Below are 17,495 nucleotides of genomic sequence, written 5' to 3' on the forward strand. Positions count from 1 at the left end.
AGGGCATTTTCTGAAGAGGTTGGAGAAGTTTCTGTGACTGTATCAGTGACTTTAGTAGTGTGTCAGCCTAGGTATTCTCCTGGGATCTGATTTAAAAGTACAGAAATGGATGTTTCCATTATGGTGTCAAATCTAAAATAGGGACACAGCCCCCAGGAAACTTCTTGCCCTAAAAATTAAATTGAAATCAGTTTGTCATCACTTTCTTATAAGAAGAGGATTTAAAATTTAATCATTTGAAGGAAAATGAAAGGCCATCCAAATTATTTTTCATTCATGTGATTTATTTTTAAAGGGTAACTTTAGTAGTGAAACCTGAGCTACCCATGCTGGATCCTTGGAGTCATGCAGGTGTCAAGGCTCCTGGCCAAATTCTGCTAGTGAAACAACAGCCAGGGGTTCCTGGGTGGCTCAGTTGGTTAAGTACGTGCCTTCAGCTCAAGTCATGATTCCAGGATCCTGGGATCAGACCCCTATATCAGGCTCCCTGATCAGCGGGAAGTCTGCTACTTCCTCTGCCCCTCCCTCCGTTTATGCTCACTCTGACTCTCTCTTTCAAATAAATAAAGTCTTAAAAAAAGAAGAAGAAAGAAACAATAGCTAGCCAATCCTTAGGGCTGTGTCTTTCTATTCTCTTTTTTGTTGGGAGGGGTTTTAAGTCAATAGTTGTAGATTAGTGGGAAGGAAAAGAAAAAGAATAATGGGGTGCCTGGCTGGCTCAGTCAGGAGAGTATGTGACTCTTGATCTCCAACCCCCAAAACCCCATGTTGGGCTTCAAGTTTACCTTAAACAAACTTCCAAGTTGTTAACTCTAAAATGCCAAGACAACCTCTGTAGCAAATATCAACTGGAGGCAAGCCTTAGGTGGCCTTCCTGTTTCTCATGTCTCTGTTCCACCCTCAGATAAAGTCCTAATGTAGGTTCCTCTTGCGTATTTAAGAACACCTTAAGTAAACAATCTCCTCCTCACCCCCCTTTTTTTAACAATAGCCCTTTTGAATATCTGGAATAATTTGAAGATTGATTGATTGATTGATTGATTGATTGATTTAGGAGAGAAAGCACACACACAAGCAGGAAAAGGAGCAGAGAGGAGAGGAAGTATATCCTGTCAAGCAGACTTCCTGCTGAGCAGGGATCCCTACATGGGGCTCCATCCCAGGACCCTGAAATCATGACCTGAGCCAGACATTTAACTAACTGTGCCACCCAGGTGCCTCTGTAATAATTTTTTTAATTGTGGAAGAGTAACCATTAAATTTACCATTTTAGCTATTTAAAGTGTTATAATACTGTGGTATTTAATACATCCACAATGTTGTACAACTGTTTTCACTTTCTAGTTACAAAAAATTTTATCACTCCAGAAGGAAGCCATTAAGCAGTCCTGGAATAGTTTTTGTTACCAATGCTTTAAAATGACTGATCAGGGCACATGGGTAGCTCAGTCAGTTAAGTGTCTGCCTTGGGCTCAGGTCATGATCTCAAGGTCCTGGATGGAGCCCTGTGTCATCAGGTTCTCTGTTCATTGTGGAGCCTGCTTCTCCTTCTCCCTCTGCCACTATCCCCTGCGTGTGCTCTCTCTCTCTTTCTCTGTCAAATAAATAAAGTCTTTTTAAAAACAATTTAAAAAGAATAAAATGAATGTTAACAGATAACATCCTCAGGGTGCCTGGGCAGCTCAGTTCATCTCCCTTCAGCTCAGGTTGTGATTTGGGGGGGGGGGGGGGGTTCCTGAGATCCAGCCCCGCATGAGGCTCCCTGCTCAGTGGGTAGTCTGCTTCTCCCACTCCCTCTGCCCCTCCCCCCTGCTTGTTGTCTGTCTGTCTGTCTCTCTCTCTCTCTCTCTCTCAAATAAATAAAATATTTTACAGAGAAAGAGTATGTCCTCTACAACCTGCAAGTTAATTTTAAGTGTTCAGACCTGTTAATGGAGGTTTCTCTCTGTGTACATATATGGAAGCAAACCTGCCCTTTTTTTTTTTTTTTTTAATTTTTATTTACTTATGATAGTCACAGAGAGAGAAAGAGAGGCAGAGACACAGGCAGAGAGAAGCAGGCCCCATGCACCGGGAGCCCGACGTGGGAATCGATCCTAGGTCTCCAGGATCACGCCCTAGGCCAAAGGCAGGCGCCAAACCGCTGCGCCACCCAGGGATCCCAAACCTGCCCTTTTTACACACCTTTTATCCACATGCAGAAGTTAACAATTTCAAGGTGAAAAAAAAGGAAAATGTTTTTTCATTAGCTAATTTGTTAAGCTGAATGCTTTTGTTTGGTGGATGTAGGAGTATCTACCGTTTTACTGTTTGGAGGCTATTTGGAATCTAATGATAACAAAAGAGTTCAGTAATGAGTATGCCTTCTTTCTTCCTTTTTCTTTTCTTTCCTTTTTTTTTTTTTTTTTTTTAAGTGGGCTCCACACTGAGCGAGGCTTGAACTCACAACCCTGAAATCAAGACCTGAGCCAAGATCAAGAGTCAGATGCCTAGCCGACTGAGCCACCTAGACACCTCATAAGTGTGCTTTCTATAATTTAACATCCTTAGGTCTAACTTTAATTGAAAGAAATACTCAACTTTCAGGTTGATTTGGATTCAAATGGCCAAAATCTGACATGGTCCATCTTGCGGAGTTTCAGACTAATAAAGAATATTTTTCCTCATTGTCATGGGACTGAAGTCACTTTTGTAAGATGGGCTGTTAATTTAAATAAATCAAAACACTTTTATTTCATTTTATTTATTTATTCGTGAGAAACAGAGAGAGAGGCAGAAACACAGGCAGAGGGAGAAGCAGACTCCCTGCAAGGAGCCCGATGTGGGTCTCAATCCCGTATCCCAGGATCACACCCTGAGCTGAAGGCAGACGCTCTGCCACTGAGCTACCCAGATGTCCCAAAACAAAACTTTTAAATAAATCAGAACTTTGATGATAGCTGAGATCATTGAAGTAAATTAATATTACAGGGCCACCAAATGCATGTCACAATGAAAGCTCATGTTTGTGTATTCAAGAACCCTTTCTTTCAATTCCTGGTAGTGTTTTCATTTCCACATAGAAACTAAGAAGCCTACACAGCCTCCTAGTGCTTTGACAGCCACTTGGCTAACAACCAAAGGAATGGCAGGATGAATGACATCCTGTTATCTCTAGCTCACCTTGTTAAAAGATGCCCTCTGTGTGGTCTGTGGCAGGTTCCTTGCCTAATGCTGGTGAAATGTAGTTATAAGAGCAATTTTCATGGAATTGTAGGAGAGAAAAGTTGATTTGACCCACAAGAAACGTTGGCCTAGGTCCAGGGAAGAAACAATAAGGTTGTCCAGAAAAACCAGCATCACTAACTCAGGCTATCTTTTTTTCAGAATTCAAGAAATACTGTTCTGGCGTCTTCTGGATTTGGAGCACCTCTCCCAAGTTCATCACAACCTTTAACTTTTGGAAGTGGAAGGAGCCAGTCCAATGGGGTTCTAGCCACAGAGAACAAACCTTTGGGCTTCTCTTTTGGCTGTAGCTCTGCACCAGAGTCTCAGAAAGACTCTGATCTCTCTAAAAACTTGTTTTTTCAATGCATGTCCCAAACTTTACCTACCAGTAACTACTTCACTACCGTTTCAGAGAGTTTGGCTGATGATTCCTCCAGTCGAGACTCATTCAAACAAAGCCTTGAGAGCCTGTGTAAAGGCAGATCCACTCTTGGAGCAGACCCTAAATCGGGCTCTAAGGCTGGCAGCTCTGTGGACCGGAAGGTGCCTGCAGAGTCCATGCCCACCCTCACGCCAGCCTTCCCACGGAGCCTCCTAAATACCCGCACCCCAGAGAGTCATGAAAATCTATTTTTACAGCCCCCTAAACTGTCCCGAGAAGAGCCCTCTAACCCTTTCCTGGCATTTGTGGAGAAAGTTGAACATAGCCCTTTCAGCAGCTTTGCATCTCAGGCATCGGGTAGCTCTTCCTCTGCTACCACAGTCACCTCTAAGGCAGCACCCAGCTGGCCCGAGGCTCACTCCTCTACAGATTCGGCATCTTTAGCAAAGAAGAAAACCCTCTTCATCACAACTGACTCCTCTAAACTGGTATCTGGTGTTCTGGGCTCAGCTCTTACCACCGGGGGTCCCAGCCTCTCTGCCATGGGGAATGGCCGCTCCAGTTCGCCCACCAGCAGCCTCACCCAGCCCATTGAGATGCCTACTCTCTCCTCCAGCCCCACAGAGGAGAGGCCAACTGTGGGGCCTGGGCAGCAGGACAATCCCCTCCTCAAAACCTTTAGTAACGTCTTTGGCAGGCACTCAGGCAGCTTTCTGTCCTCCCCAGCAGATTTTTCACAGGAGAACAAAGCTCCTTTTGAAGCTGTGAAAAGGTTCTCACTGGATGAACGAAGCTTGGCTTGCAGACAGGACTCGGACTCCAGTACCAACAGTGACCTGTCGGATTTGAGCGATTCTGAGGAGCAGCTGCAGGCCAAGACTGGCCTGAAGGGGATTCCAGAGCACCTGATGGGGAAGTTGGGCCCCAATGGGGAGCGAAGTGCTGAGCTATTGCTGGGCAAAGGCAAAGGGAAGCAGGCTCCAAAGGGCCGGCCGCGGACTGCCCCCCTAAAAGGTGATCTTGCTGGGATTATCCATTGGCTTGGCTCTGGCACTAGCCTTTAATGCCTTTTGTGCTCTTGGGCAGAAGTCCTTTCTTTGATGGAAAGTTCTATAATTTCCTCTTCCAATAGAGGCCGCACCTCAGACTTTTTGGTTCAGGGCAGGATTGCATCTAACCAGCATCCTTACTAAAGAAGGAGATCTACCTGTGTAATGATAATTCCACAAAGGAGGAGCCTTGGTACTCCTTCTGGTCAGGAGCTCTTTCCTGGTGTTTTTCTCAACCCTTTTTCTTTTCTCTTTGGCTCATCTTCTTTAATTTACTTTAGAGGTATTATGGAGTATTGGATTTTATTCTCACATAGCAGCCTTTCATAGACTTTTTTTTCCCATAGACTTGTTTAAGCAAAAAGAATCACCCCTCATATTGCTTCACTCTGTTACATATATAGGGTTTTAACACCTCTTCCAAAAGCCATTAAGTCCTATGCAAAGCTATGGTCCAGAATTGTGTAAGCGCAAGTATCTAAGAGAAAGTCTAATAGTAAAAGTAACTGTTAACATCAGGAATTGGTGTCCCGTGGGGACATAGGAGTTGTTGATTAGTAAAACAGTCATATCCCCAGAGGCTAGAGGCAAATGGCTTCCTTCTACCTTCTTGGGTTTTCCTCACCCATGCCAGAGTTGTTTCCTTGTAATGGGGCCCTTGCCACAAATTCTCTCCATGGTCCTTAGCTTCCAGTTGAAGCCTCTTTCCTCCCTCCCTTTCTGTCAAGGATGAACACGATAGGCACAAGCCCAGCCATGGCAAGGAAGAGTGAGCCAGGTCAGAACAAGAATTCATCTCCGGGAAGATCATGTTATTGGGTCTTATTAATACCACTCATGACCAATTGTTTCTCCTCCTTCCCTTGTCACAGTTGGCCAGTCAGTGCTGAAAGATGTGAGCAAGGTAAAGAAGCTGAAGCAGTCCGGAGAGCCTTTCCTGCAGGATGGGTCATGCATCAATGTAGCCCCTCACCTGCACAAGTGTCGGGAGTGCCGCCTGGAGCGGTATCGGAAGTTTAAAGAACAGGAGCAAGATGATTCCACTGTGGCCTGCCGCTTCTTTCACTTCCGGAGGTACCCAGACCCATCTCCATCTCCTTCCCAGTTTCCATTAGTGATACATAACTGTTGCTCTTTCTCTGAACCTGTAAGGCTGTCTCACATGGGGTTTTTTAGGATTTTGTTTATTTATTCATGAGAGACACAGAGAGAGGCAGAGGATGAAGCAGAAGCAAAGCTCCTCTGTGGGGACCCTGATGTGGGACTCAATCCCAGGACCATGCCCTGAGCCAAACGCAGACAATCGCTTAACCACTGAGCCACCCAGACATCCCAGCCTGTCTCACATCTTTTCCTTAACTGCTTTGCTCTGAGTCTTCACTGAGGCTCTGCCATAGGAGTCACTCAGGTGTTTGGATTGTAAAGTGACTTGGTGGCTTTGTCCTTAAGGAACAGAAGTTAACAGTCCCAGCTGCTGGCCCCTGAGCTTCACTGAGTTATTCCTAATTTGGGCTCCATTTGAAAATGGTATAAGCAGAAGGATGCCATATTGTAATATGGATCTATCTGTCTGACCACTTATTCCTCTTTGCTGCTAGAGTAACTTGAGTCTCCAAGAGAAGGGGAAGGAAGATTAGAAGATAATAAGTGTCTTTGAAATAGAGATAACTGATGAAAATCCTGAGAATATCCCCTGCTTTTACCAGACACCAGATATATAGTCACTTTTCTTCTGCTTGATAAATTAGACAAATTTCTTCTAAATGATCTTTAAAGAATTCTTAATTTTTAAAATAAATCCAAATGTTTTATCCTCATGTGGATTCACTCATTCAGCAAATATTTACTGAACAGTGTTGTGGGCATCGAGGATTAAGTGGTGTATAAAACCATAAAGATCCATCCCTTAAGAGGTTTACTGAGGAGGCAGATGATAAAGGGAGAAAGATTAAATATATGGCATGTTACCTGATAATAACTGAGAAAAATAAAGACAGGAAACAGGATTGAAGTGACGAGAGGTTTAGAGAGGCTACGGTTTAAATAGGATGATTTGAGAAAGTGAGATTTGAGTAAAGGCTAAAGGAGGTGAGGAAGTAATCCACACATTGTTCTGGGAGAGTATTCCAAGCAGAGGGCACAACAGGAGCAACTGTCCTGAGGCTGGAATATTCCTGGTGTGTTTGTGGAGCTAGGGTGGCTAAAGGATAGAGTGGGAGCCGGGGGAATTGAAGTTACAGAGTTAATGATAGGTCCATATTTTAAAGGAATACTCCTGAGGGCTTTAGCTTTTGTGCTGAAAGAGAAGCCATTGAAGGTTTTGAGCTGGTGAGTGACAGGAATGTTTTAAAGGATCACTGTTACTACCTTCTTGAGAATAGATTATGTTGAGGCAAAGGCAGAAACATGGAGAAATTAAGATGCTGTTGGAATTATCCAGGTGAGAAATGATGGTTGCCTTGCGATGAGTCTGATTGGATTAACGATACATTTTGAGAAGGTGGCTCAGTCAGTTAAGTTGTCTGCCTTCAGCTCAGGTCATGATCCCATGGTCCTGGTCAAGCCCCACATCCAGCTCACTGCTCAACAGGGAGCCTAATACTCCCTCTCCTTCTGCCTGCCACTCCCCCCTGCATGTGCTCACTCGCTCTCTGTCAAATAAATAAAATATTTTATTTTTTTTAAAGGACATATTTTGAAGATTTTATTTGTCTGTTTATTGGGGTGGAACAGAGGGAGAGAACCTCAAGCAGACTCCTTGCTTAGCATAGAGCCTGACATGGGGCTCGGTCTCACGACCCCGAGATTGTGACCTGAGCCAAAGCCAAGAGTTCCAAGAGTCGAGCATTTAACTACTGAGCTACTGAGGCACCCCTAAGGATATATTTTGAAGGGAGAACTCCCATGATTTTCTGATGGGTTAAATATGGAGTTTGGAAGAAGGAATGGAGTCAAAGATGATTCTACAGCTCTTGACCAAAAACTACAAGAATGGAATTGCCATTTACTGATAAGATTTCTTGGGGGAAAACAGGTTTGGGGAAGAAAATGGGAACTTTTCATTTGGGCATGTTAAATTTGAGATGCCTATTACGTTTCTAAAATTTTTTTTTTAAGATTTTATTTATTCATGAGAGACAGAGAGGCAGAGACACAGGCAGAAGGAGAAGCAGACTCCTGCAGGGAGCCTGATGTGAGACTCCATCCCAGGACCCCAGAATTACACCCTGAGCCGAACAAAGGCAGATGCTTAGCCATTGAGCCTCCTATTAGATTTCTAGATGGAGATATTGAAAGGGCAGCTGGAAACTTGACTTTCAAGTTGAGGGGAAAGTCCAGGCAGGAGGTTAAATATTTGGATACCACCAGGTATTGAAAGCTGTGTCTACTTGAGAACCTTGAAGGAGTCCAAGTGTAGGTAGAGAAGAGAAGCATTCCTAGGACCAATCCTGGAATTCTCCAACGTGGAGAGACAGGAAAGAGGAGAAGGAGCTGGTAAAGGAGATGGAGAAAGAACAATCAGTGATGTATCCTGGAAGGCAAGCGAAGAAAGTATTTCTAGGAAGGAGTAATGAACTATGGCAAATACTGGGGACTGGGTCAGGCCATATGAGAACTAAAAGTGACCATTGGATTTAATGGGGGATATGACCTTTTCAAAAACAGTTTGGTTATGTTGGTGAGGGAAAGCCTGACTAGAGTAGAGTAAGAGAAAAGAGAAGAGGAACTGGTGACAGTCAGTATAGAAAACTGAGGAAATGTTGCTGTAGGGGCGCCTAGGTGGCTTTGTTGGTGAAACATCTGCCTTCAGCCCAGGTCATGGTCTCAGGGTCCTGGGATCGAACCCCACATCGGGTTCTATGCTCAGCCGGGAAAAGAGAATATATGGTATGATGCCCATGCAAGTGGAGAGGATAGGTCTCCAGATATAGGTGGAGAGATTGGTCTTGTCTAGAATCTAGCTCATTCCTAGCAGCAGAAGCAGCAGCAGGTCAAATGGAACATGGGCCCAATTGCAGGAAGGCCCAGTAGTATGGTGATGAGGACTTGGGGATATCTTTTCTGGCTTTTTGTATTTTTCTCAGTGGAATACATTGCCAGGTCTTCATGGGGAAAATTAAAGAGGTTAGAAAAGAGAGGTGAACGGGGGGATGCCTGGGTGGCTCAGCGGTTTAGCACCTGCCTTTGACTGAGGGTGTGATCCTGGAGTCCCAGGATCAAGTCCCACATTGGGCTCCCTGCAGGGAGCCTGCTTCTCCCTCTGCTTGTGTCTCTGCCTCTCTCTCTGTGTCTCTCATGAATAAATAAATAAAATCTTTTTTAAAAATTTTTAAAAAAAGAGAGAGAGGTGAACGGGACCTGGGTGGCCCAGTCAGTTATGCATCTGCCTTCGGCTCAGGTTGTGGTCCTAGAGTCCTGGGATTGAGTCCCACATCTGGCTCCCTGCTCCGCAGGGACTCTGCTTCTCCCTCTGCCCTTCCTCCGCTCATAGTCTCTCTCTCTCTCTCTTTCAAATAAATAAAATCTTTAAAAACAAGAAAGAAATGAGAAGTGAAGATATGAAACAGGCACCTAGAAGAGGGAGTGTGTACCAGGAAACTATTGTGATTGTAAGGCAAAATGAAGGGCTCACTTGACATAGATAGACATGAATTTCAAATGTGACAGTGAACATGGCTATTTTCCTCTGGTCACGTTCAGTGGTATGGGTGTATAGGTGGAACAGGCAAGTAAAGAAACTGAAAAACATTTCTGAGGGTAGCTTTTTAAAGAATCCAGATATAACTAAGTGTTCACAAACCTTTCTGCTAGTGCAGAGAATGCATACTATGTTGGTCAAATAGGGTGGAAATGCCTTTTTTTTTTTTAAGTATGTCTACACCCAATTTGGGTATTGAACTCAAAACCGCAAAATTAGGAGCTGCATGCCCTTCTGACTAAGCCAGCCAGATACGCTCTAGGGTGAAAATTCTTTTTTTTTTTTTTTATTTATGATAGTCACAGAGAGAGAGAGAGAGAGAGAGAGGCAGAGACATAGGCAGAGGGAGAAGCAGGCTCCATGCACCGGGAGCCCCACGTGGGATTCGATCCAGGGTCTCCAGGATCACGCCCTGGGCCCAAGGCAAGCGCCAAACCGCTGCGCCACCCAGGGATCCCTCTAGGGTGAAAATTCTTAAAACACACTGATTCCTTTTAAGTTTCATTTAATGTTTTTAGCTCCTAGGGTTTTAGGTGTGTATTAGTTTGCATGTACTTGACTGTCTACCTTCCTGTCTCAGGTTGATCTTCACTCGGAAGGGGGTACTCCGTGTGGAGGGGTTTCTGAGTCCCCAGCAAAGTGACCCTGATGCCATGAACCTGTGGATTCCCTCTTCCTCCCTAGCAGAAGGGATAGACCTAGAAACCTCAAAATATATCCTGGCCAACGTTGGGGACCAGTTCTGCCAGCTGGTGATGTCCGAGAAAGAGGCCATGATGATGGTGGAGCCACACCGTAAGACACCCTCTTGCTTGTTTTCCAGGCACTCCTACTTGGGAACTTTCATTTTCTGTTGCTTAAAGGAGGAGTGGAAGGAGTGGCAGATGGAATTTTCTGTGGATGAATTAAGACTGACAAGAGTTTTCTTGTAGCAAACTAAAAGTATCTGAAAAAAGTATCTGAAGCCCTAACTATCCAGCAGACCTCATTCCTTCCTTGATCCCTGTCTGGGTTTGGGTCACTGAATATTTTCAGTTTGCTTTGAACCACTTTATAATAGTAAGTGATATTACATGGTTTGTGAATAAATGAAGCACTACTGGGTACCATGTTTCACACCTGGAACCCACCGTTATTCAAACATTTATGATATTTCTATGTCTGTGAGATACTGTACCCTATTTCTACGCCAAGGAAAATTATACTATGAAATTATTCCCTACACTTCAAGTGAAGAGTCCTCTTATTTCCAACTCCCCCAAATCGAAATTTTTACATTATTTTAAGTAACAACATGGCATTTATTTTCACTGACACTTGTTCAGAAATGTTAGCAATTCCATTTTGTTTCTCTTACATACATACATACATACATACATTTATTTATTTATTAAGATTTTACTTATTTTTTTTTCATGAGAGACAGAGACAGAGGCAGAGACATAGACAGAGGGAGAAGCAGGCTCCACGCAGGGAGCCCGATACGGGACTCCATCCTCGGACTCCAGGATCAGGCCCTGGGCTGAAGGCAGGTGCTAAACCACTGAGCTACCCAGGCATCCCATATTTATAGAAGCACTAACTTCTTGCATTTTTGAGTTTTTCTGCTGGACAAAACAGTTCGAGTAGCAGTCAGTGGGTCTGGGTCTTTTGCTTGTTGTTCAGGATGATCAATGCCAATATTATTTCTCTTCCTCTTTCCACCAGAGAAAGTGGCATGGAAGCGAGCAGTGCGTGGTGTACGGGAAATGTGTGATGTATGTGAAACAACTCTCTTCAACATCCACTGGGTTTGTCGCAAATGTGGATTTGGGGTCTGCCTTGACTGTTACAGGCTCAGAAAAAGCCGTCCACGCAGTGGTGAGCAAATATTGTCCTGTTCAATTCTAAAGGTAACCTGTCATTGGAGGTATGGGACTTGAAGCCAGAATGGGTTTGTGCCCCCTCTTGAACTGCTTAGCTTCACTCATTTTTGTTGCATTGTGAGGCCTTTAACAATTGCCAGTATTCCAGCCTAACTCAGCAGGCTAAAAGAAGCCAAGAAGTGTTATTCTTTACCTTCCCTTGCTGTGTGTGTGAGTGTGTGTGTGTGTGTGTGTGTGTATGAGTGTGTGTGTGTGTTTTAATAACTTCTTTATTGAGGTATAATTCACATGCCCTAAAATTCACCCTTTTAAAGTGTACAATTCAAAAGTTTTTAGTATATTCTCAAGGTTTTGAAACCATTTCCACTATCATATTTCACTGTGGTTGCTCTAGAAAGATTGTACGCATCAGCAATACCTCCGTATTTCTCTTTCTGTCAGCCCTTAGTAACCATTAATCTACTTACTGTCTCATCTCTGTAGATTTACCTGTTTTGTACGTGTCGTATAAATGGAATCATACAATATTTGGCCTTCTGTGACTGACCTCTTTCACTTTGGCATACTATTTTAAAGCTTCATCCGTGTTATAGCACATATCATTAACTCATTCTTTTGTATTGCCAAATAATATTCCATTGTATGGATATATACTACATTTGTTTGTCTATTCATTAGTCGGTGGACATGTAGATTGTTTCCATTTTGAGCTATTATGAAAAGTACACTATGAACATTTGTGTACAGGTTTTTGTGTGAATATAGGTTTTTGTTTCTTTGGAGTATTTGCTATAGAGTTTAATTGATGAGTTATATGACAGTTCTGTGTTTAACCCTTTCAGGAACTGTAAAGTCGTGTTCCAAAGTAGCTACATCATTTTATAGTCCCACCAGCATGCACGAGGGATCCAGTTCCCCCCACCCACGTCTTTACCGAAGCTTATTATTGTCTGCCGTTTTGGTTATAACCATCATAGTGGCTAGGAAGGAGTCCCTATCTCATTGTGTGATTTTGATTTGCATTTCCCTGACTATAAATAGTGTTGAGCATCTTTTCATGTGTTTATTGGCTCTCTGTTTTCTCTGTTTATCTTTGAAGAAATGGCTATTCAAGAATAATCTTTTGCTTCCTTCTGTCCTCACCTTATCTTACTTTTTATCAAGAAACCTTCTTGCCCCTTAACCTCCTCACTCTTCCCTCTTCAGAGATAATTGTGCAGCCATTGGAATACAGTGGTTTAAAGCTTATGCTACTGGGATTTGAAACCTACTTTCACCACAGCTGGTATAATCTTATTATATATCTTAATATTAATATATAATCTTAATATGTAATCTTAATATTATATATATTATATAATCTTATACCAGCTGTGGTCTCTTGGGTTAGTTTTTTAAACCCTCAAAGCTTCAATTTCCTCATCTTTAAAACACAGCAGTGTTGTGAAAATTAAATGAAATAGTGTATTTAAAGTGGTTAGCACAGGGCCTGACATCTACTAGGTACTATGTGTTAAATAGCTATCAGATTTTCCACTTCTGCTCATGAAAGGTCAACTTCTATAGGAATTGCCTTCTTGCCATAAACGAGAAAGCCAGACTAAATATATGAAACCATGGTTTTAGACCTTGAGCAGCAGGCCGCATGAACCTATGATCCCTAAGAGAAAGGAAGAAACAGGACAAATTCTACAGTTTCTCCAATTTACTGCCTATAAGCAGTTTCCAGGCTGTAGTAGATGGAAAAGCAATCTCACTGAGCTGAGACAGAGATGAGAGTCTAAGAGTGAGGCAGTATGCTAAAGACAGTAGAGCTGCACAGAGAATACTAGAGGTCTGCAGAGAGGTCACCTCAGTTTTTTACTATATAGTGATCTGCACACATATGAGGTGATATTCTGTGAGGCCCTAAAAGGAACATTCAGAAAGCAACTGACTTAATAATTTCCAGAACTTACCATTTGTATTGTTACCAGCCAGAGTGAAAAGTAGAGTCCAGAAGGGTCACAGTTTGACAGTGGGATTAATGTAGTCCCAGAATAAAGGCTGCTCTGGAGATAACACAGTGTAGAGCAAGTCTTGGAAGGATCAAACTGATCTGCAGGTTACTTAACTGCACTAGACTAAAACCAAACATTCTTTAAAGGATCACAACAAAATCCAGTACTCTGAAACATTGAAGTCACAAAGCTCTTCATTCAACCATGAATAATCTGGGGGCACCTGCCTAGCTCATGCCACTCTTGATCTCAGGGTCATTAATTTGAGCCCAAAGCTAGGGATACAGTTGACTTTGGGGGAAAAAAAAAAAAAGAATCAGGTATGAATCTCTTTGGTAAATGGTGCTGGGAAAACTGGACAGCTACATGCTAGGAATGAAATCGTACCTACTCTCTTACACCATACACAAAAGTAATCTCAAAATGAATTAAAAACTAAATGTGAGACCCAAAACTATAAAACACCTGTAAGAAAACACAGACAGTAATCACTCGCCTTAGCAACATTTTTCTGGATATGTCTCCTCAGGCAAGGGAAACAAAAGAAAAATAAACTATTGGGACTCTACCAAAATAAAAAGCTTTTTCACAGCAAAGGAAACCATCAACAAAACTAAAAGGCCACCTTCTGAATGGAAGAAGATACTTGCTGGTGATATATCCAATAAATGGTTAATTTCTAAACTATATAGATAACACCAAAAAAACAAACAAACCTGTCTGCTTCAAAAATGGGCAGAGGACCTATGTAGACATTTTTTCAAAGAAGACATACAGATGTCCAACAGACACACGCAGACATGTTCCACATCATTCTCACCAGGTAAATGCAGACAAAAACCACAATGAGATACTATGTCCCACATGTCAGAAAGGCTAGTTTCAAAAAGCTAAGAAATCACAGTTTTGGGGGAGGATGTAAAGAAAAAGGAATCCTCATGCACTATAGGTAGGAGTGTAAATTAATAGAGTCACTGTTGAAAACAATATGTAGGTCCCTCAAAAAATTAAACATATAAATGTGATCTGGGGGATCCCTGGGTGGCGCAGCGGTTTGGCGCCTGCCTTTGGCCCAGGGCGCGATCCTGGAGACCCGGGATCGAATCCCACATCAGGCTCCCAGTGCATGGAGCCTGCTTCTCCCTCTGCCTGTGTCTCTGCCGCTCTCTCTCTCTCTCTGTGTGACTATCATAAATTAATTAAATAAATAAATAAATAAATAAATAAATAAATAAATAAATGTGATCTGGTAATTCCACTACTGAGTATTTACCCAAAGAAAATGGAAATACTGGGATCCCTGGGTGGCACAGTGGTTTGGCACCTGCCTTTGGCCCAGGGCGCGATCCTGGAGACCCGGGATCGAGTCCCACGTCGGGCTCCCGGTGCATGGAGCCTGCTTCTCCCTCTGCCTGTGTCTCTGCCTCTCGCTCTGTGTGTGACTATCATAAATAAATTTTAAAAATTTAAAAAAAAAAGAAAGAAAATGGAAATACTATTTCAAAAAGATGCACCCCAATGTTTACTGCATTGCTATTTACAATAGGCAAGAGAGGGGGATCCCTGGGTGGCTCAGCAGTTTAGCGCCTGCCTTTGGCCCAGGGCACAATCCTGGAGTCCCAGGATTGAGTCCCGTGTTGGGCTCCTGGCATGGAGCCTACTTCTCCCTCCTCTTGTGTCTCTGCTTCTCTCTCTCTCTCTCTCTCTCTTTCTCTCTCTCTGTCTAGATAGATAGATAGATAGATAGATAGATAGATAGATAGATCTTAAAAAAAAAATACAATAGTCAAGATAAGGAACCAACCCAAATGTCCATCGATAGATGAATGGATAAAGATATGTGTGGGTTATGTGTGTATATACATATACAACTACATATACACTATAGAATAATTCTGCCATAAAAAGAAGGACATATTGCAACAATGTGGATGGACATGCAGGGTATTGCACTAAGTGAAATTAAGACAGACAGATAACACGTTTTTCACTTATATGTGGAATCTAAAAAACAAAATACCTAGCTGTCTCAATCAGTAGAGCATGTGAGTCTTAATTTTGAGGACATGAGTTCAAGCCCAACAATGGGCATAGAGACTACATTAAAAAAAAATTTTTTTTTAATTAAAAAATAATAAAAGGGCACCTGGGTGGCTCAGTGAGTTAAGAGTCTAACTCTCCTTATTTCTGCTCAGGTCATAATTTAGGATCATGAGATTGAGCCCCACATCAGGCACTACCCTGGGCTTGGAGCCTGCTTAAGATTCTCACTTCCTCATCCTTTGCCATTCCTTCCCACCCCCACTTACATGCTCTTCCTCTATTGCTTGCTATTTCTCCAAAAATACTATAATAATTTAAAAAATAATAAAAACTAGAGTGAACGAGTTAAGTAAAACAAACTCATAAATAAATAGAACAAACTAGTGATCGCTTGAAAGGAAGCAGTGGGAGGTGAGGGGTTAAGAGGTAACAAAGTTGGGCAGCCTGGGTGGCTCAGCAGTTTAGCACTGCCTTCAGCCCAGGGCATGATCCTGGAGACCCGGGATCGAGTCCCACATTGGGCTCCCTGCATGGAGCCTGCTTCTCCCTCTGCCTGTGTCTCTGCCTCTCTCTCTGTCTCTGTGTCTCTCATGAATAAATAAATAAAATCTTAAAGAAAAAAAGAGAGATCCAAAGTTCTAGTGATAAAATAAGTCAAAAGGATAAAAAGTATGACACTGAGAATATAGTCAATAACATTGTATAACATTTTATGGTGACAGATGGCATCTACATTTATGGTGAACACTGCATAATGTATAGAATCATCAAACCACTATGTTGTACACCTGAAACTACTTCAACAGATCAACTTTATGTCAACTACAGTAATAAAAATTTTTTAAATAAAAGAAAAATCAGGTATGCAAAAAGGCAGGATAATATGACCAGTAATTTGGAGGAAAGAAACAGTCAATAGAAACAAATCCAGAAATAACAGTGATGATAGAATTACTATAAAAGGACCTTAAAGCTGCTATTATAAGTGATATAAACATATTTCAAGACATATTTCAAAAAGGGAAACATGAACATGATGAGTAGAGAAAGGAAAAATACATAAGAGACCCAAGTGAATCATGTAGAGATGAAAAATACTTCAAGGAAAGTATACTAGGTGGGGTTAATGGCCAATTAGACACTGCAGAAGGAATAGAGCTTAAGGACCCAACAATGGAAACCATCCAAAACTAAACACAGAGAGAAGACAGACTTAAATTTAGAAATTGAAGAGTACCTTGTTGAACTATCAAGTGGTATCAGGCAGTTTACCAAACATGTAATTGTTGGGAGTTCCAGAAAGAGAAACACTGGGAGGATAGATACAAAAACTAAAGCCATAGATTTGTCAAATTTAATGAAAAAGGTATAAAACCACAAATCTAACAATGAATCTCAAACAGAAGAAGCATTAAGAAAACCACACCAAACCAAATCATAACCCATCCTACTGAAAAGCAGTGATAAAGAGAAAATCAAAATCATAGAATGGAGGGACTCCTGGGTGGCTCAGCGGTTAAGCGTCTGCGTTTGGCTCAGGGCGTGATCCTGGAGTCCCGGGATCGAGTCCCACGATCAAGTCCCACCCTGGGCTCCTGCATGGAGCCTGCTTCTCCCTCTGCCTGTGTCTCTGCCCACCCCCCACCCCCCCACCCCCGTCTCTCATGAATAAATAAATAAAATCTTAAAAAAAAAAAAAAATCAGGAATCCCTGGGTGGCGCAGCGGTTTGGCGCCTGCCTTTGGCCCGGGGTGCAATCCTGGAGACCCGGGGTCGAGTCCCACGTCGGGCTCCCGGTGCATGGAGCCTGCTTCTCCCTCTGCCTGTGTCTCTGCCTCTCTCTCTCTGTCTTTCTCTCTCTCTCTCTCTGTATGACTATCATAAATAATAAATTTTTAAAAATCACAGGAGGGAAAAAAGGCATTATATACAAAGTAACAAAGGTAAGACTGACAGCCAACTTGTTCCAAACCCTCTTTACTCGAAGACAATGGAGCAATATTCTCAAGTGCTACAAACAAACCTTTTTTTTTTTTAATCATTTTTATTATTTTATTTTTTTATGATATTCACAGAGAGAGAGAGAGGCAGAGACACAGGCAGAGGGAGAAGCAGGCTCCATGCACTGGGAGCCCGACGTGGGATTCGATCCCGGGTCTCCAGGATCGCGCCCTGGGCCAAAGGCAGGCGCCAAACCGCTGCGCGACCCAGGGATCCCCAAACAAACCTTCTAACCTAAAAATCATACCT

The 17,495-nt window shown here is 42.6% G+C and overlaps 1 protein-coding gene across 3 annotated transcripts in view; it reads left to right on the forward strand.

Moving 5' to 3' along the window:
• The window catches only part of KDM3B (lysine demethylase 3B), a 76,561-nt gene that overhangs the window by 36,236 nt on the left and 22,830 nt on the right, over nt 1-17,495 (forward strand). For all 3 annotated transcript variants that reach the window (XR_012037914.1, XM_072841187.1, XM_072841186.1), the window contains exons 8-11: nt 3,367-4,603; nt 5,511-5,712; nt 9,918-10,132; nt 11,045-11,197. Coding sequence is in view for 2 of the 3 variants with exons in the window: in XM_072841187.1 (XP_072697288.1) it covers nt 3,367-4,603; nt 5,511-5,712; nt 9,918-10,132; nt 11,045-11,197 (1,807 nt within the window). In the remaining variant the exon portion in view is untranslated. The remainder of the gene's footprint in view (nt 1-3,366; nt 4,604-5,510; nt 5,713-9,917; nt 10,133-11,044; nt 11,198-17,495) is intronic.

This window comes from Canis lupus, chromosome 10 (genome assembly GCF_048164855.1).
Source record: "Canis lupus baileyi chromosome 10, mCanLup2.hap1, whole genome shotgun sequence".
Classification (NCBI taxonomy): Eukaryota; Metazoa; Chordata; class Mammalia; order Carnivora; family Canidae; genus Canis; species Canis lupus.